The 21,605-nt window shown below is 41.3% G+C and overlaps 1 protein-coding gene across 1 annotated transcript in view; it reads right to left on the bottom strand.

The window, feature by feature from the left end:
* Positions 1 to 1,614: 1,614 nt before the first annotated feature.
* Positions 1,615 to 21,605, bottom strand: part of SNTG1 (syntrophin gamma 1) — a 136,150-nt gene continuing 116,159 nt past the window's right edge. The window contains exons 16-18 of the mRNA XM_063129835.1: positions 18,955 to 19,047; positions 10,962 to 11,072; positions 1,615 to 1,803 (exon numbers count right to left, since the gene is read on the bottom strand). Of these exons, the coding sequence (XP_062985905.1) occupies positions 1,615 to 1,803; positions 10,962 to 11,072; positions 18,955 to 19,047 (393 nt within the window). The remainder of the gene's footprint in view (positions 1,804 to 10,961; positions 11,073 to 18,954; positions 19,048 to 21,605) is intronic.

Here is a 21,605-nt window from a genome sequence, read left to right as displayed (position 1 = left end):
CTTTTCCAGAACTTCCTAGGTTTTACTGCAAAAACTGTGATTGTCCCATTTAACTTGAAAAAAATCCTTGCTTTTTTGTAAGGTCATTTTTAACAGCTGTTAATTAAAATACAAAATAGTAAATGAGTTCTGTTTCTTGGTTTCCTGTTGGTAATATGCAAATGAGATTTAAAAATGAAACCTTGTGCAACCTTTATTGTGCCTGTAACAAAATATCATACTTGGGATTTGAGAACAAAGTCTAGTAGATTAAAAGACATTTCTTCATAAAAGTGAATAATAAAAAGACACAATTTTTCAGTTTTGACATTGCTTTGCAATTAACTTATAATTAAAATTGTTCTGAATTCTCACTAAGAAAAAAGAATCTGTATCTAGGAAAAAAAAGTTTTGTGAGTTTAAGGCCATGATTCTCCAGCCACTAATTCTGTGTAGTTCTATTAGCCCAATGGAACTACGCCAGAGTAATGACCTAGGTCTCATAAAAAGCAGACAACATGGTGAACCTGTATCTAGACCTGCCTTCTTCAAACTTCCATCCAGATGTTTTGGCCTACAACCCCCAGTATTCCTGGCCATTGGCCATGCTGGCTAGGACTGAGGAGAATTGAAGTTCAAAACATCTGGAAGGCATCAGGTTGAGAAAAGGTTGGTCTAGACTTTACCTCTTGAGACTTCACGTGAAGGTGCACCACAATAAAATGCTCCCTTATAGAAAACATCCACAAAGGGAAAACAAGAATGTCTGGGAGAAGGCTGTGCTACAACCATTCACCCAGACAACCTGTTTTCTGTCTGCAAGGTGCTGCAAGGAGCATTGAATTTTGTGAACTCTTCCCCCACCTGCACTCGGAAGTAGTACAGGGTTTCCATCTCATCTGCTTTTGGTGAGAACAAGGCCTAACTGGCTTAAGCATTATAAGCTTCAACAGCAGATGGCTTTATTATGCTTATATTTCTTTTTTTAAAAACACACACACACCTGTTGGCCTAATATGGCTATACTTTTCTCATTACAATAATGGGATGAGAGCAAAATCAAGAATGAGCTTGATTCTATGTCAAAAGGGCACAAATATGGATTTGCAACAGTACTTAAGGTGCTTTCTTTTCTATGGAGATCTAGTAGCATATTTTCATGGTCTCTTGCTGCTAGCCGCTGTGTGCCTCCTGCTTGTCAGTGTTTCGTTTGTAGTTTAGCAAGAGGACATTACTTCAGATCCAGAGCTCAGTACGTTGTCATATAAAAACATCAGGAAACAAGAAAATGACAGTTCTCTGTTTTTATAGAGACTTGAAAGTTGTATTAAATACTTAAGTGTAGCATCATGTGTCAGTCATAGATTTTTGTTTCATTTGCTTCCAACTTCATTCAAAATACAATCAGATCATTCATATTCACCCACTTCTGGGTTTTCTGCTGGGATTGGGTCCCGATGCCTTGCAAAACTGCAATCCTATTTACGATCCCATGTGACTACACTCTGCTGAAAACTGCCTCTTGTCTCTTGAATCCATCCTCATGCTTGCTATTCTCCAAGGATCAAGTCTGATGAATATTTATACATTGTCTTATATACTCCCGGAAAGTGGCAAGTGCAGAAAGGGGAGCTATCAAGTCGTATACTTTAATTTGGTACTGCCAGAAGACACAGTAGCAACAGCAGCAGTGGTAGCAGCAGCAGAAGAAGAAGCTGCCGTGGCTTGACTGCCAACATAGAGTGGGTCCAAACACGCCACTTTGGCAGCAAAGAATGAGTGGATACAATGCAGGACTGCAAAGAGATTGGAAAATTCCAATTCCTGAAAGGGAAAGCAAAGAGATCAAATGTGAGAGAGGAGCCCATTCATCCATCGTAACACAACACATCTAGCACCACGCTGTAGAGGCAAAGCAACCAAGTCTTAATAGAATCAGGGACAAATGGTCATGCTACATCCAATTGCCTTTTTTTTCCATGGTGGAAGCTAAACCATTTCTTGGTCGGTGATAAAGCGCCTGCTTTGGATAACATCTACTCAAATTTGCCTGCTATTAAAATTGTCTATAGTTAGCAGGAATGTGTCACAATGAATATTAGAAATGAAGGGCATGTTTACACCAGGAGAGGGAGCAGGGAGGATCTCACGATATGCTGATCACAAGATCCTCCCCCTGGGTTCACACATGGCACACGACATCCAGGAAGGAAGCAGGACATCGCGGCTGCCTTTATATATATATAAAAAAGGCGGTAGCTAGAGTGCACTTGTGCTCCAGTGAAAAAGTATGTACACACACACAAAAAGGCCTGACCCACTCCTGATATCCCTGGACTCCCCCTGTCCTGGCTCCTTCCCTCTGCTGACCCCTGCTACTTATGGGGAGAAGGGAAGAAGCTGGGATGGATGCCCACACCACCCACGGTCCTTGGGATCATCCCGGGACTATGGGAAAAAACAGGCTAAAAGTGTCTGAAGATATCACAGGGATCGGCTTGGGATCCCATGTGTCATGCACAGGGATGATCCAGGGATGATTACCAGGATAAATACTGGTGTAGACATGCCCGAAGTCAAAGGAATGGCATGGAAGAAAAAACTTGCCAAGGAACTGGAAAGAGGAAGGCAGGTAAAAACTACAAAGAAAGCCAATGGAACTGTTTCTGGATTTGCTCTAGGGCTGGTCAGAAAGTGTATGGCTGTGTTTTAAGGTGGTAGATTTAAATTAAAGTTTTGATATAAGAAATATACTAGGGATGGGCATCAGATTTGCCTGAAGCCTGAGCTGAATTGGGCCCCATTGGACCACTTCTGGTGCTTCAGAAAGGCAGGCAGGGTCCCTCCCCAAATAGTGTATTTTGCTTTTGTTTCTTTAAACACTGATGAAAAGGGGAGTGTGGGGTTGAAAGGTCCAGCTGAAAGGCCCAGCTTCTAATTATAGGGCACATTTTGCCAGAGGCTGTCCAATCACTGTGTTTTGGATGAGGGCAAGGAAGGGACCATAAGATGACCATTCTTCCAATCTTAGCAGGCTTTACTATGAAAAAATGCCTCAGACTGCTTGACACTAATTACTCTCTGGCCTCTCCACCTTTCCTTTGAAACTTTACAAGTTTCTTGCCTGGAGACATCTTGGTGATTTCCAGAGAAATCCCCTGCCCGAAACACACACACACACACAAGAGGGAGGGAAAGGGAAAAGACTCACCTCTCCCCCCCAATATATTGGGACCCCTTCCATATAAAGGACTTATTTCTCCCTTCTGAAATTTTTGCAGTTTTACTATCTGAGACCACCTCTATGTGATCTATCTTTTTCACAAGGAACATAGGGGATGGGAGGATACCACCAAAATGTAGAGGCTGTTCTTGTACAAAAATCCCTAAGCCCTCATCTGAAACTTGGCCCACTTACTCCCCTCTGAAGATGCAAGTACCCCTGCAATAATATCCAACTCTGTTAAGAAATTAAAAAAAATCAACACTTCCCTTAAAAAATATCAAAATATAATGGTGTGTAGCACATAAACCACTGCACGTATTTTTCTGAAATTTGGCAGGCGTCATGTAAGGGGCTACTATGCCTGGAAACAATCTTCACTTCTAACAAACAGGAAAAGACACAAATTACAGCCATGTTTTGATTTCTCACAACAGACAGTGGGAGGCATGAAACCTTGGATTTCTGAATCTCAACTCGGGCTAACTTATTAGATTGTAAGCCTATGCGGCAGGGTCTTGCTATTTACTGTGTTATCTGTACAGCACCATGTACATTGATGGTGCTATATAAATAAATAATAATAATAATAATAATAATAATAATAATAATAATAATAATAATAGCCTCTGAATCAGTCCAAGCAGAACGGAGGCATTATTCAAATGTGCCAAATCAGGGCCCAAGTCAAATGTTGTGGCTAGTGTACACCTCTCGTATATATTGCTCATCCTAACTAATGAATTATAATCTATCTGTTTATGGTTTTATTGTATTTTATTGCATATTTATGATTTTATAGTCACGATTTTAAAGTTGTCTATGTGGTGTATTGTGTTGTTAGCCACCCTGTATTCATGATGAGAAAGGGCAGGATATATATCAAATAAATAAATGTCTTGACACCAAATACTGTATGAGTAGCAGCACTGATGTCACACCATTTTAGTGTTCAAAGGGCCATCTCAATTTTATCTACCAGTAATCTTCACAACAATCATGTAAGGTATAACAGTGCTATTATCCCCCTATTGCAGCTGAGATGCTGAGACAGAGATGATGGCTTACAAAAGGCCACCTAATCAAGGTTGAGCTGAGGTTTGAACCAGAAACCCACACATTGCACTCTCAATCATTACATTACACTGGCTCTCAACAGTATAATTCACTGTGGTAGAGATCTTCAGTATTACACAGAAAATTACAACCACGGTGAAAGAGAGGTTTCCTCAGGTCACAGTTCTATTACACTGCCTTGCTGCACAGGTGAAATGGTGGCCCCCCTCAATGTACAACTGAAATCAGTGATGTTGGATGAGGGTGAAACAACCTAAACTAAAACTAGGGTGACCATATGAAAAGGAGGACAGGGCTCCTGTATCTTTAGCAGTTGCATAGAAAAGGGAATTTCAGCAGGTGTCATTTGTATATATGGGGAACCTGGTGAAATTCCCTCTCCATCACAACAGTTAAAGGTGCAGGAGCTATACTAGAGTGACCAGATTTAAAAGAGGGCAGGGCACCTGCAGCTTTAACTGTTGTGATGAAGAGGAAATTTCACCAGGTTCCCCATATTTACAAATGGCACCTGCTGAAATTTCCTTTTCAATACAACTATTAAAGATACAGGAGCCCTGTCCTCCTTTTCATAGGGTCACCCTACTAAAACCAGATTAGCCAGAATTGGAAATGATGTGGGGGTGGGGGATACATCAGACAGTTTAGCAGGGGAAATGCCTGTTCTCAATCAGGCCATGCATTCCTGAAAGGATCTGGTTTGCAGCTTGTTATGTTTGGAACCAGCATTGCTCCTAGAATTTCACATAGCAGTTGGGGATTGAATGCCTGTTATCATCTTTATCTGATGTGTCAGCTGTGCCTACTGCTACTAAAGCTTTTCTATACAAGGCTGTTGACCCACAGTATTTACTTCTGGTTTTGCTGCAGGATTAAGATCAGATTTCTACATAAAGAATGTTTCCTTTCCTGCCTTTCCATACTTTCTGCTACATAACCTCTTGGTGGCACTATGGTACAGTGGAACAATGGTATTAAATGGCTTTGTTTCAGGAAGTCACACATACCCTGCATTTTCCCCACTCCAAAATTCCTTGCAAAAGTGCTCTTTAAAAACATAAGCAAAGCTGGAAGTTCATGACATCATCTAAAGCACCCATAAACAAGTGAGGAATGATGAGCATGCAAACTGCAAAGAATTAAGTTAAGAACTCACTGGGGCATTTTCAAATTGAAGTTTGAATCATAACCATATTCCAAGAAGAAATGAAAGTTTGAAAGGCTAACTACTATGTCTTATTTTTAGTTCTGTTCAGAAATAGAGCTGTAGACAGCAATACAGTGTTTTTAAAAAATCATATCCAATCCAAGGGTGAGAATGGCACAGACTAAGCTATTAAGCACATCAGTGTACTTCCCCACCCCCAAAGCACTTGATAACTCATAATTAAGCTTGCATTTCAAACAATTTTAAAAAAATGTAATTAACTTACTTGTGCTTTGAACTAAAAATAGGACGAATTAGTCTGAAATTCTGAAGAAACATTTCATGTTTCTTCCAGATTTCCACTAGTGTGTGTTTGGAATGTACTAACTTTTATTTTGACAAATAGCCAAGAGCAGCTCATGCCCAACAGCATGAGGATGGAGTTTCTTCTATGCTAAGATACCATACACAGATTAATAGCAAAATTGTTTCAGGTTGCTCCTCGCTAACAATAGACAGAGCACTTGTAGTCAACAAAGGCAATAGCATCTATCAGAGATGTGGTTTTTCTAAAAGGTTTTGGATGGACTAACAGCTAATTCCTAGTTAGTGCATCCTTTATTTTAGGGTTAATAACTAACAAAAAATGAAACAAATGAGATCTTCCCTTCAAAGCATAATTGAAAACCATCTTCAAGCCATGATTTTGAGCTGACTAAATTTAAGCATACAGCAAAAGGAAGGGACTATGCAACCCTGTAGCAGATTTCTGATCTGCCAGACCTTGGTTTGGAACGGAGCTGTAAACAGATTTCAGCCCAAGAGCCAAATTCAATTTTGGAAAAGCCCCCCCCCCCCGGGGGTGGGGGGCATTCCAACAAAGACAAAAGAATGTTGGGCAAAGCTACCAGCATATTTTAGCTTAAAGCTCTTGCTGGCACTAGCTAACTAACCCTTAGAGGAGGCATTTCAACTTTTAGAACTGTGGCGAGTGGGGTGAGCTGAGAAACCACCAAATTATCAGCAGTCAGGAGAAAGGGGGTAAATGAGGCCACTGGAAGGCAGCAAGGCCTTCTGGGTAAACCTAGAAGCCTGGTTTGGGATCCCAGGCAGAGCCAGTCCAGCCCACAGGCCTGAGCTTCATCACCTCTTGCCTGGAGGATCAGAAATGTTACCTGTGGACCAACTGGATTTCTTTCTTGAATCAAACTTTCTCTGGATAACTTTATGAAATGTTTTGGGACACAACTTCATTATAGACCAGTAATTCCAAAGGAGACAAAACCTCTCTTGCGAAGGTACCTTAGCAAGACTTGTGCAATCATTAGGGATGTCATGGGTGCCTGACTGGGTCTGGGGGTCGGATGGACTCTCCCATGTCCACTCCCTGGACCCAGTCGGATATCCATGGTATGTTCATGGGCCCATGGGTCAAGCACTTGCATGGTAGAATGAAATTTTCATATATCCCCCCAAAAGTGTGCAAGTGGAACGAAAGATGCTTGACAATCCACAAAATGCAGACAGAATGCATTTAACAAAATCTGTACATCCCTAGTTAACATTGTACAAAGTAAATAGCCTTCACTTTATTGCACATTACCTCCACAATATTACACGTATAACCACACACGCCATTTCCCACTACCACCACTGCTCTATTACAGGCAGCTCAAACTTTCAAAATGATTTCTGGAACAGAGTTGATTTCCATCAGTCCCCCACCCCACCCCAGCTGAGCTTTCTTGAGAAAAGATTAGGAACCTGAGGAGACAGGGGGAGGACTCATTTGACCTTTTTCAGGGCAAGGGAGTTCTGTCTCAGCACAGCCTACTGCTACCAGGTGGTTGAGAAAAAGAAATGGTATCAGCGATGTGAAATAAAATGAAACAAATGTGCTACATCATTTCAGCTGGGTAGTTCAGTATTCACAGCATATGTCAAGATCTGCCAAAGTGCCTAGTCGAAATGCATGCCTAATGAACTTCTGAATCATCCCTAACCACCACAAATTATTTCTCTATAGCAGACAGCGAATTACAGTCACAGGTGCCTTTCCAAGAGCTATCATGGCTTATATTACCCTGTATTAGAGGCACACTATACATATACGCTGGGGGAGAGAGAGTTCTGCGAATGAAATATGCCTGCTGGTAGTTCTATCCTCATCAGATGCAAGTCAGCAGATGCATGCAATAAAATACTGAAATGCTATATCTGCTCAATCACTCAAGGGTCACTTAACATGCAGTCTTATCCAATATGATGTTTTTCATTATGTATAAATGATGCATTTTTATTATGTTGTTTACCTTCCTGGGTTCCCTTGGAATGAAGGGAGGTATATAAATAATATAAAATGTTGTAATAATAATAATAATATAACATTTCCCCTCCTTTTTATGTATGTGATATTTCTCAGATAATATCTTCCCTTTTGCTTTTTGCTTTTGTTTGTATTGTTTTTGGTGTCTGGGTAGCAACAATGAACCAGAACAAGCTAGGAATATTTTGAAATAACTCTTCTAAAACTGTTAGTTTTTGCTTATGCACATATGTATGCATGAGTGGATGAGTATAAAATATTTACACTCCCAGTTACACAGACTGTCCATGGACTATGACTGATAGGAAAGTGGGAGAGGAATAAGATTAAGTCTCCTGTGTTGCCCATTGCTATCAACAACAAGTATTTTTTTACACATCCTAAACTGGTTGCTATCTGTGAACCAAAATGGTTACGACTAGGGTCAGCACATCCATACACCTTATCTTCTTGTGCCTCAGAATTCCTAGCCACTCCAAAATATTATAATTCTAAGTTAGTGTAAGGCAGTTGTATCTGTCTGTCTGTCTAAGTAGCAGTGGTATCAAAGGGCTTTTAAACACTGCTTACAAATACACACTCCAGTGGTGATTGCCTTGGAAAACAAAGAAAGTTGACATTGATGAATAGGTGTTATTTTACAACTTCACACAGCAAGGGGCTTTCTTGGTTTTCTTTTTCAAAACATAAATTGTAGTACCTTTATGTAGCTGCACTTTTCCAGAATAGAGAAAAATTACTAGAAACACAGCAGGCTGCTGAGGGATGTATAAATAGCAGTTGAATAATTAGGATGCCGAGGAAATTAGACAGAGGGACAGTAGACAACAAGCAAGTTTGGTGAATTGTATTTTATATTCTTAATCACCCATTGTATGCATGGTAGCAAGGGAAATATAGGCCCTAAGCTAATATCTGAATATTGTTCAAACAATATTTCCAAATCCCTCCCTAACATCTCACTTACCCTTGGAAAATACACTTCTACATGCAAGGGGGTATGTTGGGGATGCAGAAATCCATGTTGATGGATGGTGCATCTTCTGCGAGAAAGGTTCTCCAATATTACACTACTCATAAGAATTGACCTGTTGGGTAAGTTAATGTTCACTCATATCTCCTCCTTCATTTCAACTCTCTCATGTTGACACTGTACTGTACTAGTTCTGGGTGCGGCTCAGAAAGCTGTAGACAAGTTGGAAGGATGCGGGCCACTTGGAATACCTTCAGAAGAGGGCAATGAAGATGGACAGGAATATAGAAAACAAGTCCTATGAGGAAAGGTTAAAAAAAACTAGGTGTGTTGAGGCTGAAGAAAAGAAATCTGAGGGGGCATGATAGGAATCTTCAAATTAAGTGCTGTGCCAAAAATGTTGATCATTCCATTTTCGGCATTTCATGGGGGGTGGGGGAAAATGTAACTCAGGCAAAAGAGGCTGGGAGGTAAGAATTTTGGAGAAGTTTCACTTTGGGGAGCGGGGCAGGGTTTCCACATATCTTTTTAAAGGTAGCCAGTTGTTGAGGGGTCTTCTTTCTTTCTGTTTATCTTTTAAAAGCATTCCAGGCATTTTCAGGAGCCCAGGAGGTTTTTTTTCTGAATTCTTATTGGAGAGGGTGAGGTCACATGGTCTCCAACAGGCATTCACTAAGAACTGCTGGGTTCCTCCACATGCCAAGGAAAAAGGGTCCTTTTTTTAAAAAAAAAATAAAAAATAGGAAGAAGTCCCCTCAGCAATCAGCTATACTTAAAAAAACGGTATGTGGAAACTCTGCCCGCTCTCCAAGGAGAAAATTCTCCAAATCCCCCCTCCCCGCAAAAGAGGCAGAAAAAATAATGCCCCTTTCGCAGGGAGAGAGAAAGTTCGCGAAAACAAGAGGCACAATTCAGCCCAGCACTACTTCAAATATCTGATGGGCTGTCGCACAGAACTTGAAACAATGTTAGGACACCAGGTTTTCCTTCTTGTTCCTGTACGTGCCACTGATCAGCAGGCAGGAAAAGGAGGAAAGAGTTGCTGCCTGGCCTGCCCAACCTTTCCCCCTCCACACAGACCTGTCCCCTTCGTTCTCTATCTCTCCACTCTTGACCTCTAGCCTTGCTATTTTTCTCCAACCCTTTCGTTCCACATCTCTAGCCTTCCTCTTTCCCTCCCTCCCTTCCTAGCCCCTAGTCTTGCTCTTTCTGTTCCACCTTGATCTTCCTGCTTCTCTCCACTGACAGTCTATAGCCTTGGTATTTATTTTTCTCCCCCCTCCCCACGTGTTATTTCTTTATCTCTGATGGTAGCCTCACTTGTTTTCTCTTGACTACCCCTTTGCCTTGATATTCCTCTCCTCTCAGCCTCTAGGCTCGCTATTTCTTCAACCGCACACCCATACCCCTCTTTTGACTAGCCAGGGCCCCAAAGGAGCGATTAAGGGATTATCCACATCCTCCATGGGAACCATTTTGTGGTGGTGCCCACAGCAGTTTCTCAAATTCCCAAATGTGCTAACGGGTCCAAAAACGTTGGAAAATTGAATTGCCCCATTTGGTGGAAGCAGGGTCTCTCTCTAAACATTTTCAACTAGAGGCTGGTTTGGGATACTCAGGTTTTAGATTTCCTGCACCGAGTAGAAGGCCTACAAGCCTCTCCTAACTCTCTCTATAATGTATTTTATAGATTGCCTCTCCATCCTACTGATGGTGGTACATAGGCTGCTTCACATTTTTTAAAGAAAGTTATGCAATACAATACTATGCAATCACATTAGAACCATTTTAGATTTGAAGAAAACGAGAATAGAAAAAGAAGAAGATATAGGTTTCAACTCTAGATCTTCTAAATGCACCTGGACAACATGAAGTAAGAGGAAAAAACTTTTTTTTAAGGTGAGACCTTAAATAAATGAGGAATCGAATTCCACATTAAAGAGACACTTCTTCCCACGGTTCAACTGTTTGTTGAATGAAAGTTTAGTGCATCAACCTATTTAGCTCTTAGTTTTATATACATATTCTTATGCCTGGCCAAAGTAGCTTTCTGTGCAGGCCTGTTTGAATTTATTTCTAGTTCTCAGACAAATAGTAGCAGAACTGAGTGTTCATCTTGTTATTTAAGTATCAGTATAATATTTTATATTTGTTCCATGCACCCTGGACAGGTTTGTTTCTTACTTGCTCCAATGTCCTTCTGACAAAGAGGAAAAGATGGAGTGTTTGTTTTTACCTTTGCTTCAATCTGCTTAGTATCTGGATTTTGGAACAAAAATTTGATTTTGCTCTTGCCATCGTCTGAAGACCCCTTAAGCTGGGAAAACTTGTACCGCCACAGTACAGCCTAAAGGAAAGAAAACATACACAGACACATCAACACACAAACTACAAGTGGAGGAAAAGTCCTTCCTGGGATTTTTTTAACCTACCAATTATATTATATATATACACAGTGTTCTCTGGTCTGAAGTCTCTTTGATCATAAAGCCCTATTACATTTTGACAGTATCTGATTCAGAGCAGTCAGACTGCATTTGTGAAAAGTTCTTTGAAATCCTTTTAGCTTCACCTGGCTCTGGTTAACAACAAAGAAAGAAAGAAAGAAAGAAAGAAAGAAAGAAAGAAAGAAAGAAAGAAAGAAAGAGTGGGGGAGAATAGAGGAGGAGAAAACCCCAATTTACACTATGTCAAAATTGCTAAATACACCAGGTTCCATCTCTTGAGCAACTTTTTCTGTTTGGATTCTTGATTTTCCTACTGTGAGTCTTCTGATAACTGCCATTTTGCTACTGTTTGTAAAATGGGCTGATGAAACTAAAGAAATGGAGCAGAGTTTTCTAACAATTTGCTGACTGAGGAAAAAGCACAGGAATGTCCTCTGGTGGTTTAATACTTCCTTCCATTCATCTCCACATCTGTGATATTTATCTGCTGCCCCACCATTTCTGAAAACAACACGACAGACGTATCAGATTGCATGAGGCACTTGCCAAACTATCATTGATAACTAGAGAAACCATTTGTGCACACAAAAGCTGCATCACTGGATTGAGGCCCACACTTTTAAATAGTGGCTTGCGCTTCATGAAGCTCTTATTAAAACAAAGGGAGCATCTCTAATTCCAAATCTCTAGCCAAGGACAGTGCATCTTCTCTACCTTTAAAGAAATCATTCCACACACAAAAAGATGATGAAGTATTACAAACCCTAGGTACCAAATACATGCCTTGAAAGAGCATCTATGGATCCTGACACCAAAAATCAGGGGCAATGATCTGTAGAAGAAATGCTCTTACATTTCCCCAGTTGTAAACAAGGACTCCTACTCTAGCCCGATGAAGATACAGCAAACCTGCAAAGGCTGGAGAGGGCGGGGGCTGACTGAGTTTTGCACATTCAGTTGAATGTATGTCTGAAACCTACAGGAGGACAACTGTACATGAATATGATTTTCAAAGGATCAGGATGGGGCCTACCACCATGACCCTGTTACATTGTCCATGCATGATTAGTGTACACGGTTTGAATGTCTGTGTAGGGCTATTGCTAACTGGCTATCAATCAAAACACATCCTGGTGTCTTTCTCTTATCACATACTCTTTAGAATTAGCATTCCTTTTCTGTACCTTTCTGTTCGCCAAGGGTAGGCAAATTATTTGGCTCATTGTGCCATTTCCACTCATCCTCCCATTACATTTTGGCAAATTGCCTGGAATGGATAAGACCAGCATAGGGCCAATGGAGTCACAAAATACTGCACCATCACTGAGCCACATAAAATGGGTAGGGGTACAGGAGGGAAAAAAATTCTTCTGGGAAAAAAAGAAATTTCTAGGACAACCTAACAGTGGGTGTATATCAGAGGATCATACAGTTATTGTAAAATAACCTAGCTTTTTATCCTGGGTGAGAGAATTTGTTCTTACAATGCCATGATAGGATTCACCCATTAAAAACACACAACTAATATTAAATGAAAAACATGTTATAATTTAAGTCCATGTATGCAGGAGCTTTGTTGGCTAAACACAATGCATAGGAATCTTGAACTGTACCTTAAAGTTACAGTGTTTCCCATGGATATTATTGGTTTAATTTTAAAAGAAGAAGAAAAAAATCAGCACCAGGCAAAGGAATTTTATTTCCCCAGGTTTTTTTAAAACAACAACAACAACAACCCGCTTAAGCACTTGAGATACTCTGTTCTATTCTCCTGTGTTTATATCCATTATGTTTAACTTGCTGTTTGCATAATTATGAAATTTTATGATGGTTTGAATATGATCTATATATTTTTCCATTTTAATGTGAGCCACCCTCACAGCACAGTTGTGTTTAAAGTAAGGTGTGGGGTATAAATTTAGCAAGCGAGAAAACTTTTTCTACACATGAGTATAGAAAAGGAGTAATAGAAATAGCACTGTGCAATCCTTATTTCCTTCAGGTCACTATTAACCCCAATATGAAGAAGCAGATTCTGAGGGTGAGAGATTTAACTGAAGTAGAAGTGTATAAAATTGCCATGCTGAGACAGACCATCTGGTCTGGCATTCTGTCTCTAGCCGTGGACACACATGCCTAAGGGAATCTTACAGCAGGGCAAGATGGTGATACCCAGCCCCTGCAGGTAATCTGAAGAAACAATACCCACTGAGAGGGCTCCATGAGCTAATCTAAAACTTTCAGCCTGTTGACATTTCAGCCATCCAATTTCAGGCATTCCATAGGTTAATTAAGCATTTAAAGTATTTTATTTGCTTTGCCTGCAACCTTGAGGATGAGAGTACAATCAGCTAAGGTCTAGTGCTGAGAGTTTGTTTCTGCCTCCACTTCTGCAGGCATATCATGCCTCCAGCTTTCTGGAAAAGAGCTGGAAAATGGCTGGGAGTGTTTGCTTGGGATCTTGAGGGAGAGAGCGGAATCAGCTGGAACCAGTACTGCTGAGTTTTCTGCAGGTCCATCCAGCTTGCTGGAGGTGTGCAAGCCTCTGTTACAAGCTGAAGGGCGAGAGCCAAGGAGCTGCTCCCTGTGGCTCTTCCCCTGTGGATCAAGGCCTGTGGGGAGAAGCCAGGCAAAGTGACGCAGCTCCCCCTTCAACGGCACGCGACTCTGATAATTCAGCAGCTGAGTTAGCTAAGAAGATGAGAGGCCTGTGAATATCACCTGGGGGATTGGTCCCCTTTTAGGGCCTGAGGATGTGCTTGAAAGGGAGGATTTGGGACCAAGTGGGGTGATCTGGGCAGGACCAATTAGTGTAGTAACAGGTAGAGATATGGCATTGGGAGGAGGGCTAGCCAGGTAAGGAAAATGTAGCCCAGACAGCTAACAGTTCCAGTCCTCCCCACACCCACAGGTTTGGTGGTTGCCCCATCGAGTTGCCTGGCCTCAGGTCTCCTGATGCTGCTTTTAAATGCCAGATCGGTACATGAAAAGACCTCCCCTATTCATTTTTAGGCATTTTTTTTAAAAAAGCCCTGGAAATCTGTGAACAGGCCCAATTCAATGTCGATTGAGTCAGACCAACTCCTGGGAAAGTGAGCTGAAGTCCAGGAGGCGAAGCTGATTAAACCTCAGTTAGTTTCACACCTGGAAAAGCCATTTTATTTTCCTAGTTTTTGTTTTAGTTTCTAAACTGACTTTTATTTCTGCCAAGACATTTTTTTTGGTTCTGTACTTATATGTCTATAATTGTTATTGCTTTTATTCTAAGGCGTAGTTTTAAATCTCGTTTTTATATTGTTTATGTAAGGCATCCTGGAAACTTTGTTGAAGGAGGAACTGTAAAGGCTTAAAACAAAGATAGACAAATGTGCCAGATGGGAGCAGAGGAAAACAAAGCAAACCCTCCCCCCCCCCCGCTACAGCTATGAAATGTTGGCCATCCTGGCTCTAGCAAGTAGCATCTGGTTAGGAGAGGCTTGTACACTAATCCAATGAGTGCCCTTTTCCTTCTTCCTCTCCAGCCTTTCTATAGTCTTCTATTCAAGAACTTTATATTTACCAGTCCAGATTCCAGCAAACATTCAATATTTCATTTGATGTGTAAATACGACCAAGAACTGCCTCTCTGCACAATGGTAATAATGAGTCAAAGTATTTAGGAGCTAGCAGTGTGCACTAATTAGGAGATATTTTTAATTTGACATTTCATAGCACTGCTGGATGAACCTAGGGTGACCATATGAAAAGGAGGACAGGGCTCCTGTATCTTTAACAGTTGTGTTGAAAAGGAAATTTCAGTAGGTGTCATTTGTATATATGGAGAACCTGGTGAAATTTCTTCTTCATCACAACAGTTTCTTCTTCATCACAACAGTTAAAGCTGCAGGTGCCCTGCTCTTTTTTTAAAATGGTCACTCTAGTATAGCTCCTGCAGCTTTAACTGTTGTGATAAAGAGGAAATTTCACCTGGTTCTCCATATATACAAATGACACCTACTGAAATTCCCTTTTCTATGCAACTGTTAAAAATACAGGAGCCCTGTCCTCCTTTTCATATGGTCACCCTAGATGAACCGTTATTTAATTCACAATAGGAAACTTGAACTTTCTACCTAATTTGTTGATACTCACTAGCCCAGTTTGGACATAAACAATGGTTTGTTACATGAATGAGTTTTTTTTCCTTCCAGCTCAGCTGCAAGGAATAGATGAGATTTTTTTTTAGTTTCTATTTTCAAATTAGCCACCGTTTACTGTTATGTCTGAATCTTCAACTGTGGTGAATCTTAACTATGGTGGAAGGCAGTATTCTCTAACTTGGTGCCCTGGTGATGTTTGAACTTCTACTCCCATCATCCACAGCCAGCATGGCCAAAGATTAGGATCTGGAAATTGTAATCCAAAACAACTGGAGTTTTTGGAAACGGGTGGTTTACACAAGGTTGGTGTAGGAGAACAAGGCCACAATTTGAAGTAGGTTTGCTTCAATAAACTATAGCTAAAACTAACCAAAGTTTGTCTGGGTTTGGACATAACAATAAACTATGGTTAGTCAAAAATGGAAGTGAAAGCTTCTGTTCTCCATACCAGAGGAGGTGAAAGAATTGAGGAGCTGAGGAACTGTATGAAGCTATTGTAGTGCTTGTTAGAGCCATCTTCTCTTCCTTTCTCTGCTTATATTTATTAGAGGACACATTTAGTTACTATGAAAATCTCTGAAAGCATCACGTTCTTATTATTGTTGCTACTATGTCATGCAAATTCACTTTTCCAAACTGGGATTCCATACTATGTATGTTTAATAACCCTGCCCTTTCATTCACTTTCACAAAACAAAGCTTTTCTAATTAGCAGTGTCTGGAATTACCATACTTGGAAGTATGCAACACATCACCTATCACTTTGTGCCACTTTATTCAAACCAAGAAGAAAAATATCTAAAGTGTGCTAGGTGTTTGCAATTTGCTCAGAGAATATTAGTTATTGGCCAGATTAGAAATGTAATAAAATGAATAAATAAATAAAGTGCTTTATGTCTTGTTTGGCACAAATAATGCAATTTTAATTGGATGCTTCAATGCCCATTTATAATGACCCGATTTTAGAAAATATGGAGACTGCTAAAGCAATTTGGCTTCTAGACCTGAAATTCAGAAAATAAGACTATTCCGGCTGGATCATGACAAGGAGCCATCCAGTCCAGCAGCTTCCTTCCAGAAGTGGCCAGCAAGACACCTTCAGGAATTTCACAAGAACAGTGTAAATCCTCCCATATTGTTTGGTATTCAGAAACAAGCTGCCTCTGAATCTGTACTAACACCAATCAATTGTATTCATGACCCCAAGTTTCTATATCTGTTTTTTCTACATTATACATAAATTATGTAGAACTGACAAACAATTAGGGCTGAGCAAAAGATGTCGGGACCAAGAGAAGGACCTCACAGGAAAACCTTAAAACCCAGGCAGGCTCAAATGGGTAAATATAGCATATTCCCAAGCTGTATAGCCAGTGAAGCTGTTGTAACAAGGGAGTAATGTGTTCCTCATAACTGGCCCTGGCAAACAGTCTGGCCATAGCAGACCATCTGAAGTTAGCACTCTCCCATGCTAAATAGCATGGGATAGAAGATGGTAACCTGAGGAACATCATAGGCCAATGGCTAAGGCATCAAACAAGAGTTCCCTAGAACCACCTTCTGAAATTGTCCATCCAAGATCAAGGCCACTATAGAAAGTGCCTCCAAGTCTCATCCCAGAGAGGTGCCTCAAAAGGATACCATGGTTGATGGTATCGAAAGCCACTGAGAACTCCAGCAAAACCAACAGGGACACACACACCCCGGTCCTGTTACTACTCCTAAAACCAGGGTCATCCCTGTCATGAAGCAGGGTGAGATGTCTGCATCAGATGGCAGATCAGGACACTGGGAAATTGTACCACTCCCCCACTGCCACCCCTAGAGCACCCCCTGCTGCCCCATCACAACCAGCCAGTGCTCTAGAAAGCCCTGCCAGTTGTTCTGCCACTATGGCTGCAGTGACAGCATGGTCGGTGGGCTCTCTAGGGCAACCACCCCCTTTCTGTTTGCCTTGTTGCATGGAGAGCCATGTGGCCAGAAGAAGTGGCTGTGGGAGTCTCATGAGAGCTCATCCTGGGTCGCAAGATCTGATCAAGCTCTTGTGAGAGACCCACAGTGGTGGCAGAAGTGGCAGCGAAGGTAAGGAAAACACGATGAGGTAGTGCATGTATTCTCTGCCTCAGGCGGCAAGACAGTTTGGGCCAGGGCTGCTTAACATACAGAATACAAAGAGTGGTTCATGGTTAGTTCCAAGCCAAATTTATTCTTCAGGTCAGGAAAACATGTTGGGGAAATTATCTGCAGTAGGACTGAGGCATGTTTCTTCGTGGTGGTGGTGGGATCAATGGAAGGCACCCACTGACTTCATTGAAGTATAGATCAGGCTTTCAGTAATCATGATAATGTAAGAGCTGATGGTATGTCACAGTCCTGTCAAAACAAATTACTTGCTTCAGGTGAGTGAGCAAAGTAAGATTTTATAAGGCTAGAGAAAATATTACAAGGACTGAGTCTGAATCTAATGGTTTCCTGTCTGCTGGGTGGTTGATATTTTTCTTACTCCAATAGTGTTCCCAGTGGAAATTTTGTTTTAGATAGTTGTGTTTAGTTTCTTCTGTTCCAAAAATACAAATATGAAGCTTTAACTATTTTAATAGTCTCTGCAACTGCAGTTTCCTATCTGGTGGATTATATCAGAGAAACTGTGACGCAAGAGCCCTTAAGAGGAAGGAAACACAGCAAAAGGAAAAATAAAGAAATTGGGACTGTGTTTTGCTTTTGTTACCCACACTGCAAAATTGTGGTCCTGACATTTGACCAATACGGACTGTGATTTATTTCATTTTTATAACTAGATTACTGAAAGCAATCTGCAAGTAGAAAGCTATTTCTGCTCATGGCGCTTGTTCTGTGTGGGAGTAGGAAGCAGGAGCTAGTCCAGGCATCTTCTTAAAGCCTAACAGGTTATCAGCATTGTTGGGGCAGACAGAGTACTTCACAAGCATAACAGTGGACACAAATCTTCCTTGAATTCCCCAGATTAGGCCCATCAGATAATATAATTCAAAAGCGTCCATTCTCTCCCTTGTTTGTGTTAGTAGTTTGTGGTGGTGGCAAATCCACCCGGGTTAGATTTGCAATCAGCCAAACTAATATCCCTCCACCAAAATTGGACCTAGTCATGCTCCAGTTGACATCAATGGGAGGGCAACACCCAACGCTCCTCCTCTCATAGCCACAAATCCTCTCATCTTGTGGCAGCAACTGCTGACCCAGCAGAGCAATAGGAAGGACTGAATTTCCAGCAGCTCCTGGCACTTGAGCTGCTGCTGAAGTATTCTAGGTGCCAGAGATGGAGCGGAGAGGAGAGACATCCCTACTCCTGTCCTGCAGCAAGACCAAGAGCCAATTCCCACCAGGAAAGAAGATAAGGTTGTTCTTCTCTGGTTCAAATTAAACATCTAAGCTAGAAAAGAGATCAGAAGATATAATGTCCGTCATATTCATATTAAAGGTGAGTTGCCAAAATTCATATTTCAAACTAAGGAATTATGAATTTTAGAACATCAGCAGAATTATTTTCAGAAATTTAGTAAGCATTTGATAGAAGAAAATAAAGTGTTGGGAGAGGCTTCCAACAAGGGCTTAACTCTCAATTCCAAAGCAGAACTGGATCATGAATGTCATATAGATTACTTACCTTTGTTGCAGCATCAAAGCACACAAAGCCCATGCCAAAGTCTATGGTAAGCCCCATTAGATGACTCTCCAGAACACAGGCGTATGTCTTGCACTAGGAAAGATTGGGGAAACAGTGCATGTTAAATAGCATGTTAGTTGACTGTAAACATTCTGCAAACTGATGACTGAGCTGTGGGGCGGGGGAAATCTGAATGGTATTTATGTCCAACAAGGGACTACGTAAAATGAATGTGTGACAAATTAACCTATCATGGATTTACATATTAATTATGTATCCTTGATTTCAATCCTACTCTAAGTATAATTAGGTCTGGATCCATATATGCTTGAATAAAGAAATGAGCAGTGTAACGGATTATTAAAAAATACAAGTCGGAATTTCAATTCATTTATTACATTTCTCTCTGTGCCGTTTTTGTTATCTGGACTGAGCTTCAGTTTATTAGCTCTCATGCAGTGTCCAATGTCACAGCTAGGCAGGAATCTAGCACATCCACAGCCTCACCTGATAAAAATGAAAAGAAACATAGGAAGAGCCCTGCTGGATCAGACCTAGGCCTATCTAGTCCAGCACTCTGTTCACACAGTGGCGAACCAGCTCTTGACCAGGAACCCACAAGCAGGACATGACTGCAAGAGCACCCTCCTGCCCATGTTCCCCAGCAACAGGTGTACTGCCTCGAATACTTGAGGTAGCACATAACCATCAGGACTAGCAGCCATTGACAGTCTTCTCCCTCAGGAATTTATCCAACGTCCCTTTAAAGCCATCCAAATTGGTGACCATCACTACATCTTGTGGTAGTGCATTCCATAGTTTAACTATGCACTATGTGAAGAAGTACCTCCTTTTATAGTTCTTGAATCTCCTACCAATCAGCTTCATGGGATGATCCTGGGTTCTAGTATTATGAGAGAGAGAGAAAATGTCTCCCTATCCGCATTCTCCACACCATGCATATTCTGTATACCTCTATCATGTCTCCTCTTACCTTCCTTTTTTTCCAAGCTAAACAACTCTAGTTGGTGTAACCTTCCCTCATAGGGCAGATGATCCTGATCCTTGATCATTTTAGTTGCCCCTTTCTGCATTTTTTCCAGCTTGAAAATATCTTTTTTTTGTCTTGAAAAGAACTGTACACAGTATTCTATTGGAAGTATGTTATTGGCAGTTTTATTCTCAATTCCTCCTTCTGTGTCATCAACAGCATACTGACACCCCAAAGCGCCAGATGACCATGCTCAATGGTTTTATATAGATGTTAAAAAGCATGGGGACCCCTGTGGAACCCCATACTGGAGAATCTATGACACCAAGCAATTTTCCCCAAGCACCACCTTCTGGGGCCAATTATTCAAGTAGGAGTAAAACCAGTGCAATGCAGAGCGTCCCACTCCCAACTCAGACAATCATCCCAGGAGGATACCATAGATGATGGTATCAAAAGACACTAGGAGATCTTCGGGAATCAACAACGTCACACACTCTCTCAACTTAGGTCATCATACAAGATGACCAAGGCTGTTTCCATGCCAAAGTCTGATCTGAACCATGGCTGAAATGGATCCAGGTAATTGGTCTCATCCAAGTGTGTCTAGAGCTGGTTGGCAATGATCTGCTCAGAGACCATGTCGAGAAAAGGAATGTTTGCTACCAGGAATGAATATTAACTTTTCCAGGTCCAGGGAGGGTTTCTTCAGGAGTGTCTCACCACCACCTTTTTCAGCCACAAGAAAGATTTGATCACCTCCCAGGCCAGACTGCCTGTTCCCTCCTTGCAATTTGTGTAAGCCAAGTGGGGGCAAGGATCCAATATAGAAGGGTTCCATGAACCTGACCAAGCACGTTGTCCATGTTCTTAAGCTGTACCAACTGAAACTCATCCAAGAAAATAGGATAAGGCTGTTCTGATTCACCTGCTGTAACACTGGAGTCTAAGTCCTGGTGGATGCAAGAGATTGTATCCTGCCATTACCTAGCAAATGTGCTACAGTGGGCCTCAGATGGATCCACAGTGTTCCAAGGGCCAGCATGTGATACACCCCTGTTGAGCCTGAAAAGCTCAGCTGGATGGCAGATAAAGGCGCGATATTGCTTCTTTGCTGCCCTCTCTGCTGCCCAGAGAGCTTTGGCTATTGGGCGGTGTAAAAATGTAATAAGTAAATAAAATTAATAAATATACCTTGAACCATTTTTATATTATTATTCAAAGCATTTTTATATTATCCTTCAACAAATTTGATTCCAGAACTTTTTACAAAAACTGACCCAGGAGCATGGATGTGTGTGCGCATGTGTAACTTATTTCTGCTGCTATTCACAGTTTCCCCAAAGCATGGAACTCCCTGCAATACATTCAGGAGCAGCAACACCAGGCACAAATGGGACTATATTGACAAGAGGGGCAGAAAATCCCCAGTGTGCATGTAGATATTTCTAAGCCTTTTCTTCAAAGACTAGGGATTCTGTGATCATTAATAACTAACTAATTAATCGACCGGGCTTCACATGGGTTGGAAGAGCTCTTAGTCTGATACAGACTAAGCAAACTTATTCAGCTGTCAGAGTTGGGCACATTGTTCCCACCACCATCTGAGTGAAGCCATGCCTACTGGCCCTCCTTAGCATGGCTCTTGCTATGGTGCACC

Source organism: Elgaria multicarinata, chromosome 7, assembly GCF_023053635.1.
Source record: "Elgaria multicarinata webbii isolate HBS135686 ecotype San Diego chromosome 7, rElgMul1.1.pri, whole genome shotgun sequence".
Classification (NCBI taxonomy): domain Eukaryota; kingdom Metazoa; phylum Chordata; class Lepidosauria; order Squamata; family Anguidae; genus Elgaria; species Elgaria multicarinata.
The sequence above is the reverse complement of the archived record's forward strand: the minus strand, read 5'-3'. Positions and strand labels throughout refer to the sequence as shown.